The following is a 22,569-nucleotide window of genomic DNA, read 5'->3' on the forward strand; positions in this document are numbered from 1 at the left end:
ACCGTCGTGGAGGCCGTCAACCACAAATCCAGCCTTTAGCTGGCAGGTTCCAATCAGCAACGCTGCGTAGGCCACCCCACGACCGATACTAGGGTTGCGAGCCCTAGGCAGGAGCCTCGTGTGATTCCACAGATCACTCTCCTCACCACAACACCCCAGTGGTTAGTCTTCTCCACTAGTCAGCCCCGGGTACGACAATCCCTGGTTCTGCCACCTCACAGGCAGGCTAACACAACAGTGTTCATCCGGGGGAGGGGGGTGACTCACAGCTTCAGCAGCAAATGCGTGGAGGTTCTACGGCTGTCTTGGGTAGACTGATCCAATGTCCATTACAGCAGTCCCAGGTCGACTCTGTAATCAGACACGTCATCAGTACTAGTTACACTCTAGGGCACCTCACTTACAGGCTTAGACACAAACGCCCACCTATCCACTCCATAGATGGCGTTGCTGTCTAAGCGCCACCTCACCAAAGGTCAGCAGCGGCTAAGTCACGAGCTGATTAGGACGGGAAACTAGCCCTTGTGGACACGGAGGCTAACCATAGCCCGTGCTTCTTGCCCCGCTCCTGTGCCAGGTAAGTTACGGGCTCACCATAGCCCGTGCTACTTGGAACTTGTTCCGAGTAGCTGAATCTATAACAACAACAAATGATAGCAGCACACACAGACAGCCCCGCTCCTGTGCCAGGTAAGTCCACAACGGGCTCACCATAGCCCGTGCTACTTGTAACTTATTGTTCCAAGTAGCGAATCTTAAACAACAGCCCTTATGGCCAGTATATCTCGTCCTCACTAGATGGCATCGTCCATTTGGAGGGGGTTTCGGGAGCTGACCCACAGATGGCGCAGTCGTCACTGCTCCGTGCTCGGACGCTGGGCTCGGGTCCGTAACAGTGGCCTTGTCAGAGTCATATTAAGACCCTTGTCTACGACATTCCAAGCCAAAGAATTTCTACTGCTGCTCTCCCCCTTTGCTTCATCTTGACATTGTTTCATATGTTTTAGCTCCTGCATCTGTTGTAGCTCCTCCCGCAGGGAATCCAACTCTGCCCTCAGAGCTTCACATAGATTCATCAGTCCTTCACTACAACTTCCATTATTACTATGATAGCAATCGGAGCTCCAGGTAACAAACTCTCTCTCTCACTGTGAATCTCTGCAAGTCACTATTTATTTGATATTCAGCTAATTGCTCTCTATTTTCTACATTCATCAACTTTCGGTAAGTGCAATAATATGTATTTTTCCTGTGCAGACCAAAGCATTTAAATCGTTTATTTTGTTTCTTAGACTCCTACATTTTGTGTAATATTCCCTAAGTGTATTGTTATTTTGAGGCCCTTTCCCTGTTCATTTTAGCAATTTCTTCCCTCCCACAAACACATACTTTTATTACCTCGTTTCTTCAAATCAATTCCCATACCAATATCTATTAACAGTTTAAACCCGAACAAACCCCTCCAACCACAGGTTCCAACGAGTTGGCAACAGCAACAACCCCAGCCCTGGATAAATGCATCCAGTCCAGCGAATGTATGTAATTCCATTCATAGAATTGTCCCAGTTATCAATGAAAAGCCTTAAGAAAATTTATCAATGAAAAAACTCGCTAGCACCCTCAAACAGTGAAGTCTTTCAGCGCCCACCTAGCCCATTCGTAGCACGCTCAAAAATTGAAGTCTTCCAACGAGCACTCTACTAGCCCACTCATTAGCACACCCAAACCGTGAAGTCTTCCAGTGCTCGACTAGCCCTATGGCTAGTACACTCAAATCGTGAAGTTCTCCAGTGCTCTACTGTCCTTCTGGCTAGCACACTCAAATCGCAAAATCTTCCAGCGCTCCACTAGCCCTCTGGCTAGCATACTCCAATCATGAAGTCCTCAGAGCTCCACTAGCTCTCTGGCTAGTACACAACACCTGTGAAGTCCTCAGCACTCCACTAGCCCTCTGGCTAGCATACTCCAATCATGAAGTCCTCAGAGCTCCACTAGCTCTCTGGCTAGTACAAAACACCTGTGAAGTCCTCAGCGCTCCACTAGCCCTCTGGCTAGCATACTCCAATCATGAAGTCCTCAGAGCTCCACTAGCTCTCTGGCTAGTACAAAACACCTGTGAAGTCCTCAGCGCTCCACTAGCCCTCTGGCTAGCATACTCCAATCATGAAGTCCTCAGAGCTCCACTAGCTCTCTGGCTAGTATACAACACCTGTGAAGTCCTCAGCGCTCCACTAACCCTCTGGCAAGCACACTACAACAGTGAAGTCTCCGTGGTGTAATGGTGAGACACTCGCCTGGCGTTCCGCGAGCGCTTTGTCATGGGTTCGTATCCTGGCCGGGGAGGATTTACTAGGCGCAAATCCTTAACTGTAGCCTCTGTTTAACTCAACAGTAAATTGTGTACTTGGTTGTAACAACGATTCTTCGCGGCGGGGATCGTATTCCAGGGACCTGCCCGAAACGCTATGCGTACTAGTGGCTGTAAAAGAATGTAACAACTTGTATATATCTCAAAAAAAAGTCTTCCAACGCTCCACTAGCCCTGTGGCTAGTCCACTCCCTCAGATTCGTCCCAAGGTCGACCTGTGTACTTTACTCCCACTGCTTCACTGCCATCTGTCGCCAGTCACCGGTACCTCATCACCTCCCAGAACAGCAGACTAGAAGATTGGAAACTAATCTTAATGGGAGGGTCAACTGTTTGGAACTTGGATCATAGATGGCGCCGAGATCCGTTACAATGTGTTTGTGGGGAAAACAAATTGGCAAAATGAATAAGAAAGGAGAAGGGCCTCAAAATACCAATACACTTAAGGTATATAACGAGAACAGTAAGCGTCTAAGAAACAAATTAATAGATTTAAATATCTTGTTTGTACAGAAAAAATGGATATTATAGAACTTATTGAAGCAAAAGCAAATTCTAAAGTTTTTTCAGTTATATCGAACAAAAGTTAGGGAAAGGATAGGTCCATTAAAAACCGAGACGGGTCAGTTAACGGATAATGACGAAGAGATGAGTAGTATTTTTAATAAATATTTTATCTGTATTTACTAAAGAAGAACTTAACTCTATGCCTTCACCCGAACAAGTCTATGTGGGTGGGGACGAGGACAGGTTGACTAGTCTAACAGTTATCAGGGATGATATTATTAAACAAATAGTAAAACTCACACCAAACAAATCCCCAGGGCTGGATGAAGTGTTTGCCAGGGTGCTTAAGGAATGCAAAGAGGAGCTTTGCGATCTATTGTCTACCATATTTGGTAGAGAGGTTGTGTTAGCTGGAGCTCCGATTCTAGTAACATTATTATTGCAATAATGGAAGGATTAGTGAAGGATATGGTGAGTCTGATTGGAGCTCTGAGAGCAGAGATGGATTCCCTGCGGGAGGAGGTACGACGGCTGAGACCTCGGGAGGAAACGAAGGAGGAGGCCAGTGTTGACGGGACCTCATTAAGAAAGACTGACGGGACCAGTTTTAAGAAGACCTCGTCTTGGCAAGTTGTGAAAGACAGGGGTCTTAAGAAGACCTTGGCAAAACCAACAACTAATAGCCTACACCTAAGGACTTTTAATGCATTTGACGTATTAGAGGACGAGTGCTGTGGTGAACCTGTTGTTCGAAGAGGAGGCAAAAGCAACGAGGAGCATTGAAGTGCAGGTCCCTCAAACTGCTAGAAAGGAAAAGAGAGAATCGAAGCGAATTTTGGTTGTGGGAGATTCCCAGGTGAGGTATTTAGACAGAACGATTTGTGCCAGAGATAGGAGGAACAGATTAAGGATTTGCTATCCGGGAGCTGGAATTGGTGATATTGTTGGAAACATGAATGATATTATGACGGAAAATGGAAACAAACCCATTATTTGTATTAGTGCAGGGGGTAATGATGTTGGGCGAGTTAGGAGTGAGGAACTAATACAGAGATTCAGGACAGCCATTGAATTAGTTAGGAGCAAGGGAGGAATCCCGATCATATGTGGCATTCTTCCAAGAAAGGGAGTGGGAAATAAATGGATGTCGAGGGCAATTGGTGTCAATTGCCGGCTGGAAAGATATTGCAAATCAAATGCAATATCTTTCATAGACAACTGGGAACACTTCTATGGAAGAAATGAAATGTATGCTCGTGATGGGGTGCATCTATCGAGAGCTGGGGTTGTTGCTGTTGCAAACTCGTTGGAAGAAGTGGTTAGAGGTGTTTGTTTGGGTTTAAACTGTTAGTAGATAGAGGTATGGGAATTGATTTGGAGGAAGGAGGTAATAAAAGTATGTGTTTGTGGGAGAAAGGAATTGGCAAAATGATCAGGGGAAAGAGAAGGGCCTCAATATAACAATTCACTTAGGGTATATTACACTAACAGTAGAAGTCTAAGAAATAAAATTAACGAATTAAATACTCTTGTCTGCACAGAAAAAGTAGATATTATTGCACTTACCGAAACGTGGATGAATGTAGAAAATAGAGAACCATTAGCTGAATATCAAATAAATGGATTTAAACTATTTCACACAGATAGATATATTAGACGAGGAGGTGGAGTAGCCATATATGTTAGGTACAATTTGAAATGTAGTCTCAAAGAGGGAATCAAAACTGAGCCACACACAGAAACTATTTGGCTAGAATTAAACGAAAAAGCTAATAATATTATAATAGGAGTTATATATAGGCCACCAAATTTAGACAGAATGGAAGCAAAGCATCTGTGGGATGAAATATCTAGAGCATCTAGATCTAACAGTATTTATGTCATGGGTGACTTTAATTTTAGTGGAATAAACTGGTTGAACAAAACAGGGAATAGTGAAGCAGAAGATTTTCTAGAATTAATTGACGATTGCTTTCTTACGCAACACATTAAGGAACCAACGCGGGAAAATAATATTATAGATTTAGTGTTAACAAACAGGGAACACAAATTAAGGACATCGAAATAGGGAATGAGCTAGGGAACAGTGATCATAAAGAAATCAGATGTAGCATTCATTGGAATAGATCTGTAGGAGAAAATTCTGTTAAAGTGCCTGATTTTCGAAAAGCTAATTTTAATAACCTAAGAAATTTATTGGGTCAAATAGATTGGAAAGTCTTGGGTATGGGGTGTGGGCCGGTCTTAGAGCTAGACGTGATCCCAGCGATAGGTGACGTAAAAGGGGTTTTCGATGTGGACTCAAAATATAACCTATTTCAAAATATGCTAAGCGAAGCCCAGGAATGTAGTATACCATATAAATTGAACAGATCGAATAATAATGATCCAAAGTGGATAACAAAGGATCTGAAGAACCTTATTGGTAAAAAGAGAGCGTGGTACAAAAGGATTAAGAATGGGGAAGACAGTTTAGAACAGGAATACGTACAATTGGTTAGAAATACTAAAAAAGAGATAAGGAAAGCAAAAAGAAACTATGAAGTTTGCATAGCAGAGCAAGCAAAGATAAATCCTAAAGGGTTTTTCCAGTTATACCGGACAAAGATTAGGGAGAGGATAGGTCCATTAAAAACTGAGACAGGTCAAATAACAGATAATGATGAGGAGATGAGTAGTATTTTTAATAAATATTTTATATCTGTATTTACTAAAGAGGAACTTAACAATATGCCTTCAGCCGAACAAGTATATGTGGGTGGGGACGAGGACAGGTTGACGAGTTTAGCAGTTACCAGGGAGGATGTAATTAAACATATAGTTAAACTCAAACCAAACAAATCCCCAGGGCCGGATGAAGTGTTTGCCAGGGTGCTAAAATAATGCAAAGAGGAGCTTTGCGACCCACTGTCTACCATATTTAATAAATCAATAGAGTTAGGCAGAGTGCCAGAGTTATGGAAAGTTGCTAATGTGATACCTATTGTTAAGAAAGGAGATAGATCACTTGCGTCAAACTATCGACCAATTAGCCTAACGTCTATTGTGGGAAAGTTACTCGAATCGATAATTGCAAATAAAATTCGTCTTCATCTTGAAAAACATAAATTAATAAATGAGTGAATTTATAGTCATTCTATAGTACGGCGACCAAAACGGAACTGCATATTCTAAATGGGGCCTAACCAGAGCAAGATACAGCTGAAGAACAACAACAGGGGTCTTCTTAATAACGCTTCGATTAATAAATCACCAAAGTTACGTCTGCCTCGTTTGAAATCTGGCCCGTCAGTGAGCCGATCTGTACTGAGCTCGGCTCGGCGCCCGCAGACGACGACACAGAAAGATCGTCGATGATTTGCTGGGCGACCACCACTCATCTATCTCGTTGTGTGATCCCAAGGCCTATGTCGCCACACTGAGTGAGTTCCCGGATGTCCTCGTCTCCCCTAGTCGCAATTTTGTTCTGCAATTTGTCCCACTTCACCTCTTCTCAACTAAATACTCTCCAAAGTTGCGGACAAGATGCGCTCTTTCTTAACTTAAATTAATGTCTGGGTCAAATGAACAAATCACTTGTGATCTTGGGGCAAAATGATTCTTGAGGCCATAGAGGACTGTTGGCGATCATAACACTACCTATACAACATTTGTAGGTTCTACAAGTGTCCCTAACTCCTACCTAATGGTATGTTCATAGTACGCCCTGACTAACTGCACAATATTATTGGGTTCTGCAAGTGTCCCTGATTCCTATTCAAAGTTTACAAGTAGTTGAAGGCTCTAATATTGAGTTGTCGTAATGGTTAGTTGAAGATGATTTCACCAATACTCAATAATGTATTTTCTTGCAGGGCTTCAACAGACTTTGGTTATTTTCAGTTAATAAAATATTCCTCAACATTATTTGGATAAATGGAATAATAATTATGTGACTGTTATGGTAGCAGGACAGGTTTTAAGAATGTCATATTTTGATAATAAGTCATTACATTGATGGACTACTGTGTTGTGTGAAGTCATTTGCTTATTGATGAACTGTTATCCTTCAGATTAAGGAGCAATTCACGTTCTTTCACTTACAGTATGCCTTGTTTCTTCATTGAAATGTAAAGACGAGTTACTGATGGAGTACCATGTTCTACACTGCTAACAGGTGTTGGTGGGCTGGTGGTTGGTGTTTTGTGTGGTGATCAGCACAGCCTATCGGTCGGCGCTGATCTCCTACCTGACCGTCCAGGGCACCACAAGGCCCCAGGAGAACTTCGAGGATGTGGTGAGGCAGAAGAACTGGGAATGGGGAACAGAAGCGTGGATGTATAAGGGAGCATCTTATGAATACTTCTCAGGACACACTCGTCCGGTCGTGAAGAAGATAGTCAAAGGAATGCAGGTCAGCCAACAATTACCCTAACTGACGAATACCAATAATAGTTTTGCGTTATTCATCCAATGCAGACTATATATTCTACATGATTAAATAAAATAAAATATATATAAATAAAATAATGTAAAAAAAATCTTCTAGTTGTGTCAAATTTGTTTAACACAAGAAAGTCACCGCCTAAGCATATGAATCAAATGCAATTTTAATGAGCATTACTGAGCTTGAAAACACTACACGTAATTGTGTTGGTGCGCGGCTACAGGTGTTGCCGGCAGAGGAGGCGCTGCACAAGGTTCTAGCTGGGAGGTTCACATTGATCAGTTTCTACAACTATATCGCAATACTCATCGCCTCCCGTTACACTGACGACCAAGGAAATACTCCTTTCTATATAAGCAAAAAAGGGTTCTCAATATTTGCTTTCTTCGGGTGGGGGTTCAGGTGAGTAAATACCATACAGTTGTGGCAAACAAAAGTTGATTTTTTTAGCTAAATATCACTTTCTTGTGCAGTGGCTTTTCCCAACCCTCAGGTTCTCAAAATGTGTTCTCCCAACTATTTGGTTCTCAAGATATGTTCTAGCAACCTTTTGATTCTCAAAATTTGTTCTCCCAACCTTTTGGTTCTAAAAAAAAATGTTTTTCAAACTATTTGGTTCTCTAGATATGTTCTCCCAATCTTTTGGTTCTCAAAATATGTTCTTCCAACCATTTAGTTCTCAAAATATGTTCTCCCAACCATTTGGTTCTCAAAATATGTTCTTCCAACCATTTAGTTCTCAAAATATGTTCTTCCAACCATTTAGTTCTCAAAATATGTTCTTCCAACCATTTACTTCTCAAAATATGTTCTCCCAACCATTTGGTTTTCAAAATATGTTCTTCCAACCATTTAGTTCTCAAAATATGTTCTCCCAACCATTTGGTTCTCAAAATATGTTCTTCCAACCATTTAGTTCTCAAAATATGTTCTTCCAACCATTTAGTTCTCAAAATATGTTCTTCCAACCATTTAGTTCTCAAAATATGTTCTCCCAACCATTTGGTTCTCAAAATATGTTCTCCCAACCATTTAGTTCTCAAAATATGTTCTCCCAACCATTTGGTTCTCAAAATATGTTCTCCCAACCATTTAGTTCTCAAAATATGTTCTCCCAACCATTTGGTTCTCAAAATATGTTCTCCCAACCATTTAGTTCTCAAAATATGTTCTCCCAACCATTTGGTTCTCAAAATATGTTCTTCCAACCATTTAGTTCTCAAAATATGTTCTTCCAACCATTTAGTTCTCAAAATATGTTCTTCCAACCATTTAGTTCTCAAAATATGTTCTTCCAACCATTTAGTTCTCAAAATATGTTCTCCCAACCATTTGGTTCTCAAAATATGTTCTCCCAACCATTTAGTTCTCAAAATATGTTCTCCCAACCATTTAGTTCTCAAAATATGTTCTCCCAACCATTTAGTTCTCAAAATATGTTCTCCCAACCATTTAGTTCTCAAAATATGTTCTTCCAACCATTTAGTTCTCAAAAGAATGTTCTCCCAGTTGTTTGGTTCTCAAGACATGTTCTCACTCCTTTAATGTGAGATCACCTTTTTATTTGCACATGACTACTAGGACGTTACCGGGCGTTGCCCGGATATGTCTGTCTGTTTTCCATCTGTCCTTCTATCAATCCATCCATACACCTATCCATCTATGCATCTACCCATCTATGCATCTACCCATCTATCAATTCATCTATCTATCCCTATATCTATCCATCTATTCATATATCAGTCTATCCTCTATCTAACTATCTGTCTATCAATCTATTTAAAAATAAATCTATTCATGTATCCATCCATCTACCCATTTTGCTATCCATGCATCCATTTATCTATTCATCAATCCACTCATCTTGCCTCCACATATACAATTATTTATCCATGTACATATCTATCCGTCAATCCATCTATTCACCTTTCCATACATCTATCAATCTATCGATCCTTCTATCCATCCATCCATTCATCTATCCATTTGTCCTTCACTTTATCCATCTATCAACCCTTCTATCTATTCATCCAACAGTGCAGCCATCTTTCAATCATTCAATATAGGTTTCTATCTATATTTTCATCTGTCTATCCACGAACCTACTCATCTTTCTATCCATCTGTCTTTTCATCTATCCATCCACCTATATACCCAGCCACCCATCTATTTATATTTCTATCCATCCCCTTATGTCAGACCAATTCTGGAACATGCAGCTCAAGCATGGAGTTCATACCTAGTTAAAGACAAGACAAAGTTAGGGAAGATTCAGAGATATGGCACCAGACTAGTCTCGGAATTGAGAGGCATGAAAGGCTAAGGAAGCTGAACTTCACGTCCCTCCTCTGAGAACAGAGGTGTAAGGCAACACATGATAACCACCTACAAAATTCTCAGGGGAATTGACCAGATTTCCATACCTTGAATTACCTTCAGGTTACCTTGAGGTGTTTTCGGGGCTTAGCGACTCAGCGGCCTGGTCCTAGACCAGGCTTCCTGATTGCTGGACTGGTCAACCAGGCTGATGGACGCGGCTGCTCGCAGCCTGACGTATGAGCCACAGCCTGGTTGATCAGGTATCCTTTGGAGGTGTTTATCCAGTTCTGTTTTGAACACTGTGAGAGGTCGGCCAGTTATAACCCTTATGTGTAGTAGAAGCGTGTTGAACAGTCTCCGGCCTCTGATGTAGATAGAGATCTCTCTCAGAGTACCTGTAGCACCTCTGCTCTTTATCGGGGGTGTTCTGGATATCAACAAAGGTCAAACTCAAACTCTTTAGCACGGGTAGAACACGAACAAGGGAACACAGGTGGATACTTAGTACCCAAATGAGCCACAGAGACATTAAAAAGAATTTTGTCATTGTCAGAGTAGTTAATAAATTAATAAAAACTTCACTAGAAAGTGAAGTGGTGGAGGCTGACTCCATCCTCAGTTTCAAATATAGAAATGATAGAGCCCAGTAGGCTCAGGAATCTGTACACCAGTTGATTGACGGTTGAGAGGCGGGACCAGAGACAAAACTCAACCCCTGCAAGCAAAACTAGGTGAGTACAACTAGGTGAGTACAACTAGGTGAGCACACACACACACACACACACACACACACACACACACACACACACACACACACACACACACACACACACACACACACACACAGACACACACACACACACAGGCCAGACTGAAGACCCAGACTGTGTGTGTGTGTGTGTGTTTTGGTTGGAGATTTGAAGAGATGGTTAATCAGAGCTGAGAAGGTTTCAGTGACTACATATCAGGCACCATAGCAACTGGAGGACAGAAAATTATAGTATTAGTCATATATAACCCCCACCAAACGATAGAAGACCCAGACAGGAATATGATAGAAACAACATGGCCACCATCAATATAATAGAGAGAGCAACTTTTATGGCTAGCAGGAACAGATCCAGACTACTATTCATGGGAGACTTCAACCTGGGGAATATAGATTGGGGGAACAGAGACCCGCAGGGAGGACCAGAAACATGGAGAGTTAAGCTGCTGGACGTGGCAACAAGAAATTTTCTAAGTCAACACATGAAGGGACCGACAAGAATGAGAGGAGTGGATGAACCAGGTTTGCTTGATCTGATATTAACTTAAATGAGTCGTAAATAAGGGAAGTTAAGTTGGAAGCCCCCTCTGGAATGAGTGATCATAGTGTATTGAGCTTTGAGTACCTGGTTGAGCTAGGAATTATCTCCCCCAAAAAAGAGCTGGGAAACAAACGGCTGGCGTACCGAAAGGGAAACTATGAGGAGATGAATATATTCTTAAGGGATATACCATGGGGTTCAGAACTAAGTCCGTACAAGACATGATAGACTATGTCACCCAAAAGTGTCAGGAGGCTGTAAGCAGGTTTGTCCCAGCCTGACAGGAAAAAACAGAGAAGCAAAAGAAGAATCCGTGGTTTAATATGGAATGTATAAAAGCAAAGGAGCTGAACTAAAGGGCATGGAGGAACTTCCGTAATAACAGAACACCAGAGAGTAGAGAGAGATACCAGAGAACCAGGAACGAGTATGTTGGTGTGAGAAGAGCAGCTGAGAAAAGGTATGAAAATGATATAGCTAATAAAGCCAAGACCGAACCAAAGCTACTACACAGTCACATTAGGAGGAAAACAACAGTGAAGGAACAGGTGATGAAACTTAGAACAGGTGAGGACAGGTACACAGAGAAAGACAAAGAGGTGTGTGAAGAACTCAACAAAAGGTTCCAGAAGGTCTTTTCTTTTTTTTTCTTTTTTTTGAGATATATACAAGAGTTGTTACATTCTTGTACAATAGAACAAGGAGAGGTCACGGCGCTAGGAGAGGTGGCAGCTAACCAGGCGACCTAGGAAGGGTTCGAAATTACAAGAGATGAGGTCAAGAGGCACCTATTGGAGCTGGATGTGAGAAAGGCTGTTGGGCCGGACGGAATCTCACCAAGGGTATTGAAAGAGTGTGCAGGACCACATTGTTTGCCACTCTCCATAGTGTATAATAGGTCACTGGAAACGGGAGACCTACCAGAAATATGGAAGACGGCTAATGTAGTCCCAATATACAAAAAGGGCGACAGACAAGAGGCACTGAACTACAGGCCAGTGTCCTTGACTTGTATACCATGCAAGGTGATGGAGAAGATCGTGAGAAAAAACCTGGTAACACATCTGGAGAGAAGGGACTTCGTGACAAATCGCCAACATGGATTCAGGGAGGGTAAATCTTGCCTTACAGGTTTGATAGAATTCTACGATCAGGTGACACAGATTAAGCAAGAAAGAGAGGGCTGGGCGGACTGCATTTTCTTGGATTGTCGGAAAGCCTTTGACACAGTACCGCATAAGAGGCTGGTACATAAGCTGGAGAGACAGGCAGGTGTAGCTGGTAAGGTGCTCCAGTGGATAAGGGAGTATCTAAGCAATAGGAAGCAGAGAGTTACGGTGAGGGGTGAGACCTCCGATTGGCGTGAAGTCACCAGTGGAGTCCCACAGGGCTCTGTACTCGGTCCTATCTTGTTTCTGATATATGTAAATGATCTCCCGGAGGGTATCGATTCATTTCTCTCAATGTTTGCGGACGATGCTAAAATTATGAGAAGGATTAAAACAGAAGAGGACTGTTTGAGGCTTCAAGAAGACCTAGACAAGCTGAAGGAATGGTCGAACAAATGGTTATTAGAGTTTAACCCAACCAAATGTAATGTAATGAAGATAGGTGTAGGGAGCAGGAGGCCAGATACAAGGTATCATCTGGGAGAGGAAATTCTTCAGGAGTCAGAGAAGGAAAAAGACTTGGGGGTTGATATCACGCCAGACCTGTCTCCTGCAGCACATATCAAGCGGATAATATCAGCGGCATATGCCAGGCTGGCCAACATACGAACGGCATTCAGAAACTTGTGTAAAGAATCATTCAGAACTTTGTATACCACATATGTCAGGCCAATCCTGGAGTATGCAGCCCCAGCATGGAGTCCATATCTAGTCAAGGATAAGACTAAACTGGAAAAGGTTCAAAGGTTTGCCACCAGACTAGTACCTGAGCTGAGAGGTATGAGCTACGAGGAGAGACTACGGGAATTAAACCTCACTTCGCTGGAAGACAGAAGAGTTAGGGGGGACATGATCACCACATTCAAGATTCTGAAGGGGATTGATAGGGTAGATAAAGACAGCTATTTAACACAAGGGGAACACGCACAAGGGGACACAGGTGGAAACTGAGTGCCCAAATGAGCCACAGAGATATTAGAAAGAACTTTTTTAGTGTCAGAGTGGTTGACAAAGGGAATGCATTAGGAAGTGATGTGGTGGAGGCTGACTCCATACACAGTTTCAAGTGTAGATATGACAGAGCCCGATAGGCTCATGAATCTGTACACCTGTTGATTGACGGTTGAGAGGCCGGACCAAAGAGCCAGAGCTCAACCCCCGCAAACACAACTAGGTGAGTACACACACACACACACACACACACACACACACACACACACACACACACACACACACACACACACACACACACACACACACAGGGGTTGGGTGGCCGAGTGGACAGCGCTCTACACTCGTGGACCTAGGGATCGGGGTTCGATCCCCGCACCCAGCGGAAACAGATGGGCAGAGTTTCCATAACCCTGATGCACCTGTTACCTAGCAGTAAATAGGTACCTGGGAGTTAGACAGCTGCTACGGGCTGCTTCCTGTGTGTGTGTGTGTGTGTGTGTGTTGAGGAAAAAAATAATTAGTTAGTAGTTAGTAACAGTTGATTGATTGACAGTTGAGAGGCGGGCCGAAAGAGCAGAGCTCACCCCCCCCCCCCCGCAAGCACAAATAGGTGAATACACACACACACACACACACACAAATTAGAGTTCAAAGGAGGCAATTCTAGCAAGGAAGAGCCATCTGTCTCATGTGAGAGGTTACAGAAAAGCATTCCTCCAGAGGGACATGACGAGAGAAGAGAGAGTAACGGCAGGAGAAGAATGGAGGAAGCGAAGGGGGAGAGGAACCACAGCCCTCCAACTCAACAGCAACAGAGGGGAATGGGGAACCAACCAGCACCCTAGCATCCCCCCCCCACCCACCCCAGACTCGCCTGCATTCCCCAAACCATGACCTCCCTCTTCCTCCACCACATGCCTCCCCAGCTTCGACATCCCATGTCCTAATTGACCCCAAACATCAGACCATCTCAGCCACACAACCCCAGACCATCCCAGCCCCCTTGTATCAGATCCTGCCAACCCCCTCACACCTCAGGTCCCTCAGGTCCCTCAGGTCCTTCTTCCTAGTTCCCCCCCCCCCCCTCCCATACACCTCTTGTCCCTCAACTCCAGTGGAATCAACAGAAACTGAGGATGGGCAAGAGCAAGCTTCAAGGTAATGTACTCGATGTGATCACAAGTATGGCAAGTGAACTTAGTGAAAGAGCACAAGAATTGAACCCAGATGTAATTGGTCTCTCAGAAACAAAACTCTTAGGAATCATAACGAATGTGATGTTTCCCCATTACTTCACTATAATAAAGAAAGAGAGGGAAGGGCAGGAAGAAAGGGGAGTAGGCAGAGTGGCTCTACTGATGAGAAAGAAATGGTGTTTCGAGGAGATGATTATTCCGGGCTCTGAGGGGTTCAAAGACTTCAAACAAGCACACCATAACGATGGGAGGACCAAGAGTAGTAGTTTCAGTGATATTTAACCCACTACCAAATGACAGAAGACCCTTGTATCAGTAGTATAACAGAAACAACATGGCAGTTATCACTATAATTTAGAGAACAGCTACGGCTGCCTGTAGAAATCGATCCCATCTGCTCAGCAAGTAGGAATTCAATCACGGAAGGATAGACTGGAAACACAAGGAACCGCATGGAGGTGAGGAAACATAGAGAGCTAAACTGTTGGAAGTGACGTCAAGTGACTTTTTATGTTAGCATGTTAGGGGACCCACAAGAATGAGAGGCAACGATGCACCAGCGAGACTCGACCTAGTCTTCATTTTGAACGACTCAGACTTAAGGGAAATTGGTTTTGAAGCCCCCGTGGAAATAAGTGTACTGATTTTTGAGTACCTGGTTAAAGTAGGATTAAGGTACTCAGAGAAGTGAACATAAAACAAAAAAGGGTGACATTCCGTAATCGAAACTATAAGGCGATAAAGAAATTCCTAACACATATAGCATATAAAACAAAGGTCAGACGAAAGAATGCCCAAAATATGATGGACTACATCACGCAGTGTAAGGAGGCAGCAGCAAAGTTTCTTCCCAGTCCAAAAGGAACTAAATGAAATGCAGACAAGAAACCCACAGGTTAATCAGAGATGTACGTTAGCAAAACAACTAAGTTCAAGGGCGTGGAGAGACCATAGAAACAACAGGACACTAAAGAGCAGAGAAAGATACTATTGCGCCAGGAATGAATACGTCAGGGTGAGAAAAGAGGCAAAAAGACAATATGAAAATGACATAGCGACTCCTTACCTTGAGGTGCTTCCGGGGCTTAGTGTCCCCGCAGCCCGGTCGTCGACCAGGCCTCCAACCTAACCTAGAACTCAACCTAAATTGCTGCAAAGCCACAACAGTGAAGGAACAGGTAATAAACTTGAGAACAGGAGCAGACAGATTCACTACAAACGAAAAGGAAGTGTGCAAAAACTCAATACGAAATTCCAGGAGGTTTTCACAGCAAGGAGACGTCCCAGAGAGAAGAGAGGGAATATCTAACCAGACACCCACTAGAGGAGTTTATCAGTGGGGAGGTTAGGAGGTATCTGCTAGATTTGGATGTGACAAAAGCTATAAGCCCAAATGTAATCTCACCATGGATACTAAAGGAAGGAGCAGAAGCTCTGTGCGTGCCACTCGCCATGGTGTACAACAAATCACTGGTAACAGGTGAATTGCCAAAAATGTGAAAGACAGCCATTGAAGTCCCAATATACAAGAAGGGTGATAGATGGGAGGCACTAAACTACAGGCCAGTGTCCCTAACTTGCATACCATGCAAGATGATGGAGAAGATCGTACGAAAAAAACTAGTGGAACATCTATAGCAAAAGAACATTGTAACACAACATCAGCATGGGTTCAGGGATGGCAAATCATGCCTCACAGGATTAATTGAATTCTATGACCCAGCAACACAAATCAGGCAAGACAGAGAGATAAGTGCAGACTACATATTTTTGGGTGTCCAGAAAGCCTTTTTCACAGTACCACATAAGAGACTAGTGCACAAGCAGGAGATGCAGGTGGGAGTGAAAGGGAAGGTACTCCACTGGATAAGAGAGTACCTAAGCAACAGAAGACAGCGAGTCACTGTGAAGAGGGAAATTAGTCTCGGAATGGCGAGGCGTCCCAGTGGAGTCTTGCTGGGATCAGTTCTTGGACCTATATTGTTTCTGATATATGATCAGAAATAATCAATAATCAATCAATAAAAAGTGATCAGAAAAAATTCTGTAAATGATCTTCCAGAGGGAATAGAATCGTTCCTCTCAATGTTTGCTAATGATGCAAAAATTACGAGGAGGATTAAGACAGAAGATAGTATAAGGCTTCAAGATGAACTAGACAAATTGAAGGAATGGTCCAATAAATGGCTAATAAAGATCAACTCATGTAAATGTAAGGTGTTGAAACTAGGCAGACGAAATAGGAGGCCAGACACTGGATACCGAATGGGAGAGGACGTACTTCATAAAACGGACAGAGAGAAAGATCTAGGAGTTGATATGACGCCAAACCTGTCTCCCGAAGCCCACATTAAAAAAAAATATCATCAGCGGCATATGCAAGGCTGGCTAACATCAGAACTGCATTCAGAAACCTGTGTACGAAATCTTTCAGAATCTTGTATACCACATATGTAAAACCAATACTGGAGTAGGCGGCCCCAGCATGGATCCCATACCTTGTTAAGCACAAGACGAAGCTGGAAAAAGTTCACAGGTATGCCACTAGGTTAGTCCTAGAACTAAGAGGCACAAGTTATGAGAAAAGGCTGCGTGAACTGCACCTCACGTAGTTGGAAGACTATGAAGAAGAGCTCGGGGGGACATGATGACCACATACTAAATTCTCGGGAATTGATAGGGTAGATGTTGTTGTTGTTTTAGATTCAGTTACTCAAAACAAAAAGTTACAAGTAGTATGGGCTATGATGAGCCCGTAAGTGGAGTTATCTGTGGAGCCATAATCTTTATCAATAGCTAATACTAGTGATCTGGCGATGGATGGGAGTCTTCATCGTGGTTTTCAGCCCTGGAGGGCTAGCTGTACCAGTTATCGAGCTGGTGGGGTTATTGTAGACCTCTAGGTCTTCCGTTTTCTCTTTGCCTGAGATTTTGGCTGAGTCGTGTTGTCACTAGAGTTTGGTGAGGTGACTTCCATGAGAAGGTCTTGTACCGAGTAGGTGTCATATTTGTGGTGCGGCAGTAGAGCTCCAACTAAAATTTTCTCGTCTGAGAAGTCCGTAACCTGTGTAGTTGGTATTTACGTCTTTTGCCTCGAAGCCTGAGGTAAGCTCAGGGTGTCGTTAATTAGTGGTAGAAGCTCTTTTAGGATAGTTGGTGGTGCTGTTAGCCTTTGTAGACAGCACGTTTGCTAGTGCGGTTGCCGAGATGGTGATAGTAGGAGTGTTGGGAGCTGAAGGGGTAATACCTCTGTTTGTGCCACCCGGGTCTTGGGTAGTTCTGGAGTCTGTGTTGATATCGACCTCGTGATCGTCCTGATGGTAGTCTCCAGAGTGGTAGTGGAGGCAGTGAGACTTGCGCCAGGGGCTATGATGGGGTCCAGGCCATTGGCTATGTATAATGTGTTCAGTTAACTGATAAAACGGCGGTTGTCTGTTCCAGCAAGCCTCTCCGCTAGTTTAAGAAGACCAGGGATAATGCCTGCACGTAATGCAGGGGGCGAGGAAGGAGCCTGTGGTGCCATATTGGGTCCCCATTGTGAAGGCTGGGTCGCCTGGTGGTAGGAACCACTCTTTGGTAAGACTGGAAAGTCTTCTGGTCGTTTGGTGGGAGCTGAGATGGTGGGTTGAGCACCTTGGGCTCAGGTCGTGTTGGTAGAAGGGTTGTTTCTCTTGGCTTCAACCTGGGCCTTGATGTGTTCCTGTCTGCGTGGGCAGCGTTAGGAAACTGTTGGGTGATTGCAATCACAGAGCAAGCAGTGATGGGTTGGTGCCTTGCATATGGAATAGTATTGTCCAGCGTGCACAGGCTGCATTCTGACTTTTGTTGGTGGGGTGGGAGAGCTCGTAGCACTTGAAGCACTGCTGGATCTCATGGTATCGTTCCTTTTTTACTTGGTGGCGTTGTATTTGTAAGCCAAAGTAGTAGAAACCTTGTGTGGCAGCATGGGTGTCCGCAGCTATGGTGGTGAAAGTAATCTTCATTGAAGATTTGTCGGTGCTGCAGAACTCTAGGTTAAATACACCCAGATTCGGATTTTCGTCCTCGATATTGTCCCTGTTTTTATGTTGCGGTCGGTCAGCTATCCACTGGGTGGTCCTGCTAGTAAAAATAGTTTTTCCGACCAGGAACTGACGTGGGAAGTGAGGATGTAGGTGGTGCTCCTTGAGAAGTATGGCATCGTTGGTCAAGAGTTTTTCTAGTTCTTCCTCACATAAAAAGATGATCACGATATCATCACCTTCCTGACTAATGTCAGTGGGTGTGATGCAGGTAACGTCCTTCAGGACCATTAGAATATTGTTTTTCCAGAAAGCATAACCATCAAGGGAAGTAGCTCTAACCTTTAGACATTTGGGCCGCATTGTGTCCACACCCTCAGCGGGTGGCAGTGTGAATGTGGACAGGGTAGACAAGGATGGATTATTTAACATGGGTAGTACACACACAAGGGGACACAGGTGGAAGCTGAGTACCCTAATGAGCCACAGAGACATTAGAAAGAACGTTTTCAGTGTCAGAGTAGTTATTAAATAGAATGCACTAGGAAGTGCAGTGATGGAGGCTGACTCCATTCACAGTTTCAAATGTAGATATGATAGGGCTTGAGGAGCACAGGAATCTGTACACCAGTTGATTGACTGTTGAGAGTCTGGACCAAAGAGTCCAGACTCTTTGGTCAAGAGTTGTACTTGCTCAACTCCCGCAAGTACAATTAAATGAGTACACACACACACACACACACACACACACACACACACACACACACACACACACACACACACACACACACACACACACACACACACACACTACGAGGGGGGGCCTCGTAGCCTGGTGGATAGCGCGCAGGACTCGTAATTCTGTGGCGCGGGTTCGATTCCCGCACGAGGCAGAAACAAATGGGCAAAGTTTCTTTCACCCTAAGTGCCCCTGTTAGCTAGCAGAAAATAGGTACCTGGGAGTTAGTCAGCTGTCACGGGCTGCTTCCTGGGGTGTGTGTGTGTGTGTGGTGTGTGGAAAAAAAAAAGTAGTTAGTAAACAGTTGATTGACAGTTGAGAGGCGGGCCGAAAGAGCAAAGCTCAACCCCCGCAAAAACACAACTAGTAAACACACACACACACACACACACACACACACACACACACACACACACACACACACACACACACACACACACACACACACACACACACACACACACACACAACCAGCAATGCTTGATTTGATATTTACCCTAAATGAGTGGGATATAAAAGAAGTTAAGATGGAAGTGCCAAGGGAATGAGTGACCACAGTGTATTGAACTTTGAGTACCTGGTAGAGCTAGAACTTATCTCCCCCAAAAAAGAACTAGGAATCAAAAGGCTGGCATACCGAAAGGGAAATTATGAACAGATGAGAAGTTTCCTAAGTGAAATACCTTGGAACACAGACCTCAGAGATAAGTCTGTACAGGGTATGATGGACTATGTTACCCAAAAGTGTCAGGAGGCAGTAAACAGGTTCATCCCGGCCCAACGGGAAAAATCCGAGAAGCAACAGAAGAATCCATGGTATAATAGGACATGTATGGAAGCGAAGAAACTGAACAAAAGGGCGTGGAGGAACTTCCGGAATAACAGAACACCAGAATGCAGAGAGAGATACCAGAGAACCAGGAATGAGTGCGTCAGGGTGAGAAGAGAAGCAGAGAAAAGTTTTGAAAATGATATAGCAAACAAAGCCAAGACCGAACCAAAGCTACTCCACAGTCACATTAAAAGGAAAACAACAGTGAAAGAACAGGTATTGAAACTTCGAACAGGCGAGGACAGGTATACAGAGAATGACAGAGAGGTGTGTGAAGAACTCAACAAGAGGTTCCAGGAGGTCTTCACAATAGAACAAGGTGAGGTCACTGTGCTAGGAGAAAGGGAGGTAAACCAGGCGGCCTTGGAAGAGTTCGAAATTACGAGAGAGGAGGTCAAGAGACACCTGCTGGATCTGGATGTTAGAAAGGCTGTTGGTCCAGATGGGATCTCACCATGGATAATGAAAGAGTGTGCAGAGGCACTTTGCTTGCCACTCTCCATAGTGTATAGTAAGTCACTGGAGACGGGAGACCTACCAGAAATATGGAAGACGGCGAATGTGGTCCCAATATACAAAAAGGGCGACAGGCAAGAGGCACTGAACTACAGGCCAGTGTCCTTGACTTGTATACCATGCAAGGTGATGGAGAAGATCGTGAGAAAAAACCAGGTAACACATCTGGAGAGAAGGGACTTCGTGACAAATCGCCAACATGGGTACAGGGAGGGTAAATCTTGCCTTACAGGCTTGATAGAATTCTACGATCAGGTGACAAAGATTAAGCAAGAAAGAGAGGGCTGGGCGGACTGCATTTTCTTGGATTGTCGGAAAGCCTTTGACACAGTACCGCATAAGAGGCTGGTACAGGGCTCTGTACTCGGTCCTATCTTGTTTCTGATATATGTAAATGATCTCCCAGAGGGTATCGATTCATTTCTCTCAATGTTTGCAGACGATGCTAAAATTATGAGAAGGATTAAAACAGAAGAGGACTGTTTGAGGCTTCAAGAAGACCTAGACAAGCTGAAGGAATGGTCGAACAAATGGTTGTTAGAGTTTAACCCAACCAAATGTAATGTAATGAAGATAGGTGTAGGGAGCAGGAGGCCAGATACAAGGTATCATCTGGGAGAGGAAATTCTTCAGGAGTCAGAGAAGGAAAAAGACTTGGGGGTTGACATCACGCCAGACCTGTCTCCTGCAGCACATATCAAGCGGATAACATCAGCGGCATATGCCAGGCTGGCCAACATACGAACGGCATTCAGGAATTTGTGTAAAGAATCATTCAGAACTTTGTATACCAAATATGTCAGGCCAATCCTGGAGTATGCAGCCCCAGCATGGAGTCCATATCTAGTCAAGGATAAGACTAAACTGGAAAAGGTTCAAAGGTTTGCCACCAGACTAGTACCTGAGCTGAGAGGTATGAGCTACGAGGAGAGACTACGGGAATTAAACCTCACTTCGCTGGAAGACAGAAGAGTTAGGGGGGACATGATCACCACATTCAAGATTCTGAAAGGAATTGATAGGGTAGATAAAGACAGTCTATTTAACACAAGAGGAACACGCACAAGGGGACACAGGTGGAAACTGAGTGCCCAAATGAGCCACAGAGATATTAGAAAGAACTTTTTTAGTATCAGAGTGGTTGACAAATGGAATGCATTAGGAAGTGATGTGGTGGAGGCTGACTCCATACACAGTTTCAAGTGTAGATATGATAGAGCCCGATAGGCTCAGGAATCTGTACACCTGTTGATTGACGGTTGAGAGGCGGGACCAAAGAGCCAGAGCTCAACCCCCACAAACACAACTAGGTGAGTACAACTAGGTGAGTACACACACACACAAAAACACACACACACACACACACACACACACACACACACACACACACACACACACACACACACACACACACACACACACACACACACACACACACAAACAAACGCTGTGTTTCCACACGGCTACTATGTAGTGAGGAAAGAGAGAGAAGGGAGAGGAGGATGTGGTGTAGCTCTGCTACTAAGAGAAGGTTGGAGTTTCGAAGAGATGGTAATTCAGAACTGTGAAGGTTTCAGTGACTACATATCAGGCACCATAGCAACTGGAGGACAGAAAATTATAATAGTAGTCATATATAACCCCCCCCAACGAATGTCAGGAGACCCAGACAGGAATATGATAGAAACAACTTGGCCACCATCAATATAATAGAGAGAGCAGCTTCTGTGGCTAGCAGGAACGGATCCAGACTTCTAATCATGAGAGACTTCAACCATGGGAAGATAGATTGGGGGAACAGAGACCCACATGGAGGCCCAGACACATGGAGAGCTAAGCTGCTGGATGTGGCAACAAGAAACTTTCTAATTCAACACATCAAGAGACCAACAAGAATGAGAGGAGGGGTTGAACCATCCTTGCTTGATCTGATGTTTACCCTAAATGAGTCGGATATAAGGGAAGTTAAGTTGGAAGCCCCCTTGGGAATGAGTGATCATAGTGTATTGAGCTTTGAGTACCTGGTTGACCTGGGAATTATCACCCCCAAAAAAGAACTGGGAACCAAAGGGCTGGCGTACCGAAAGGGAAACTATGAGGAAATGAATAAATTCCTATGGGATATACATTGGGACACAGAACTCGGAACCAAGTCCGTACAAGACATGATGGACTATGTCACCCAAAAATGTCAGGAGGCTGTAAGCAGGTTTGTCCCAGCCCGACAGGAAA

The 22,569-nt window shown here is 43.8% G+C and overlaps 1 protein-coding gene across 1 annotated transcript in view; it reads left to right on the top strand.

Moving 5' to 3' along the window:
- Positions 1-22,569, top strand: part of LOC138370384 (glutamate receptor ionotropic, delta-1-like) — a 188,544-nt gene that overhangs the window by 123,711 nt on the left and 42,264 nt on the right. The window contains exons 4-5 of the mRNA XM_069334736.1: positions 7,032-7,268; positions 7,525-7,703. Coding sequence (XP_069190837.1) covers positions 7,032-7,268; positions 7,525-7,703 — 416 coding nt within the window. The remainder of the gene's footprint in view (positions 1-7,031; positions 7,269-7,524; positions 7,704-22,569) is intronic.

This window comes from Procambarus clarkii, chromosome 32 (genome assembly GCF_040958095.1).
Source record: "Procambarus clarkii isolate CNS0578487 chromosome 32, FALCON_Pclarkii_2.0, whole genome shotgun sequence".
In the NCBI taxonomy this organism is placed as follows: Eukaryota; Metazoa; Arthropoda; class Malacostraca; order Decapoda; family Cambaridae; genus Procambarus; species Procambarus clarkii.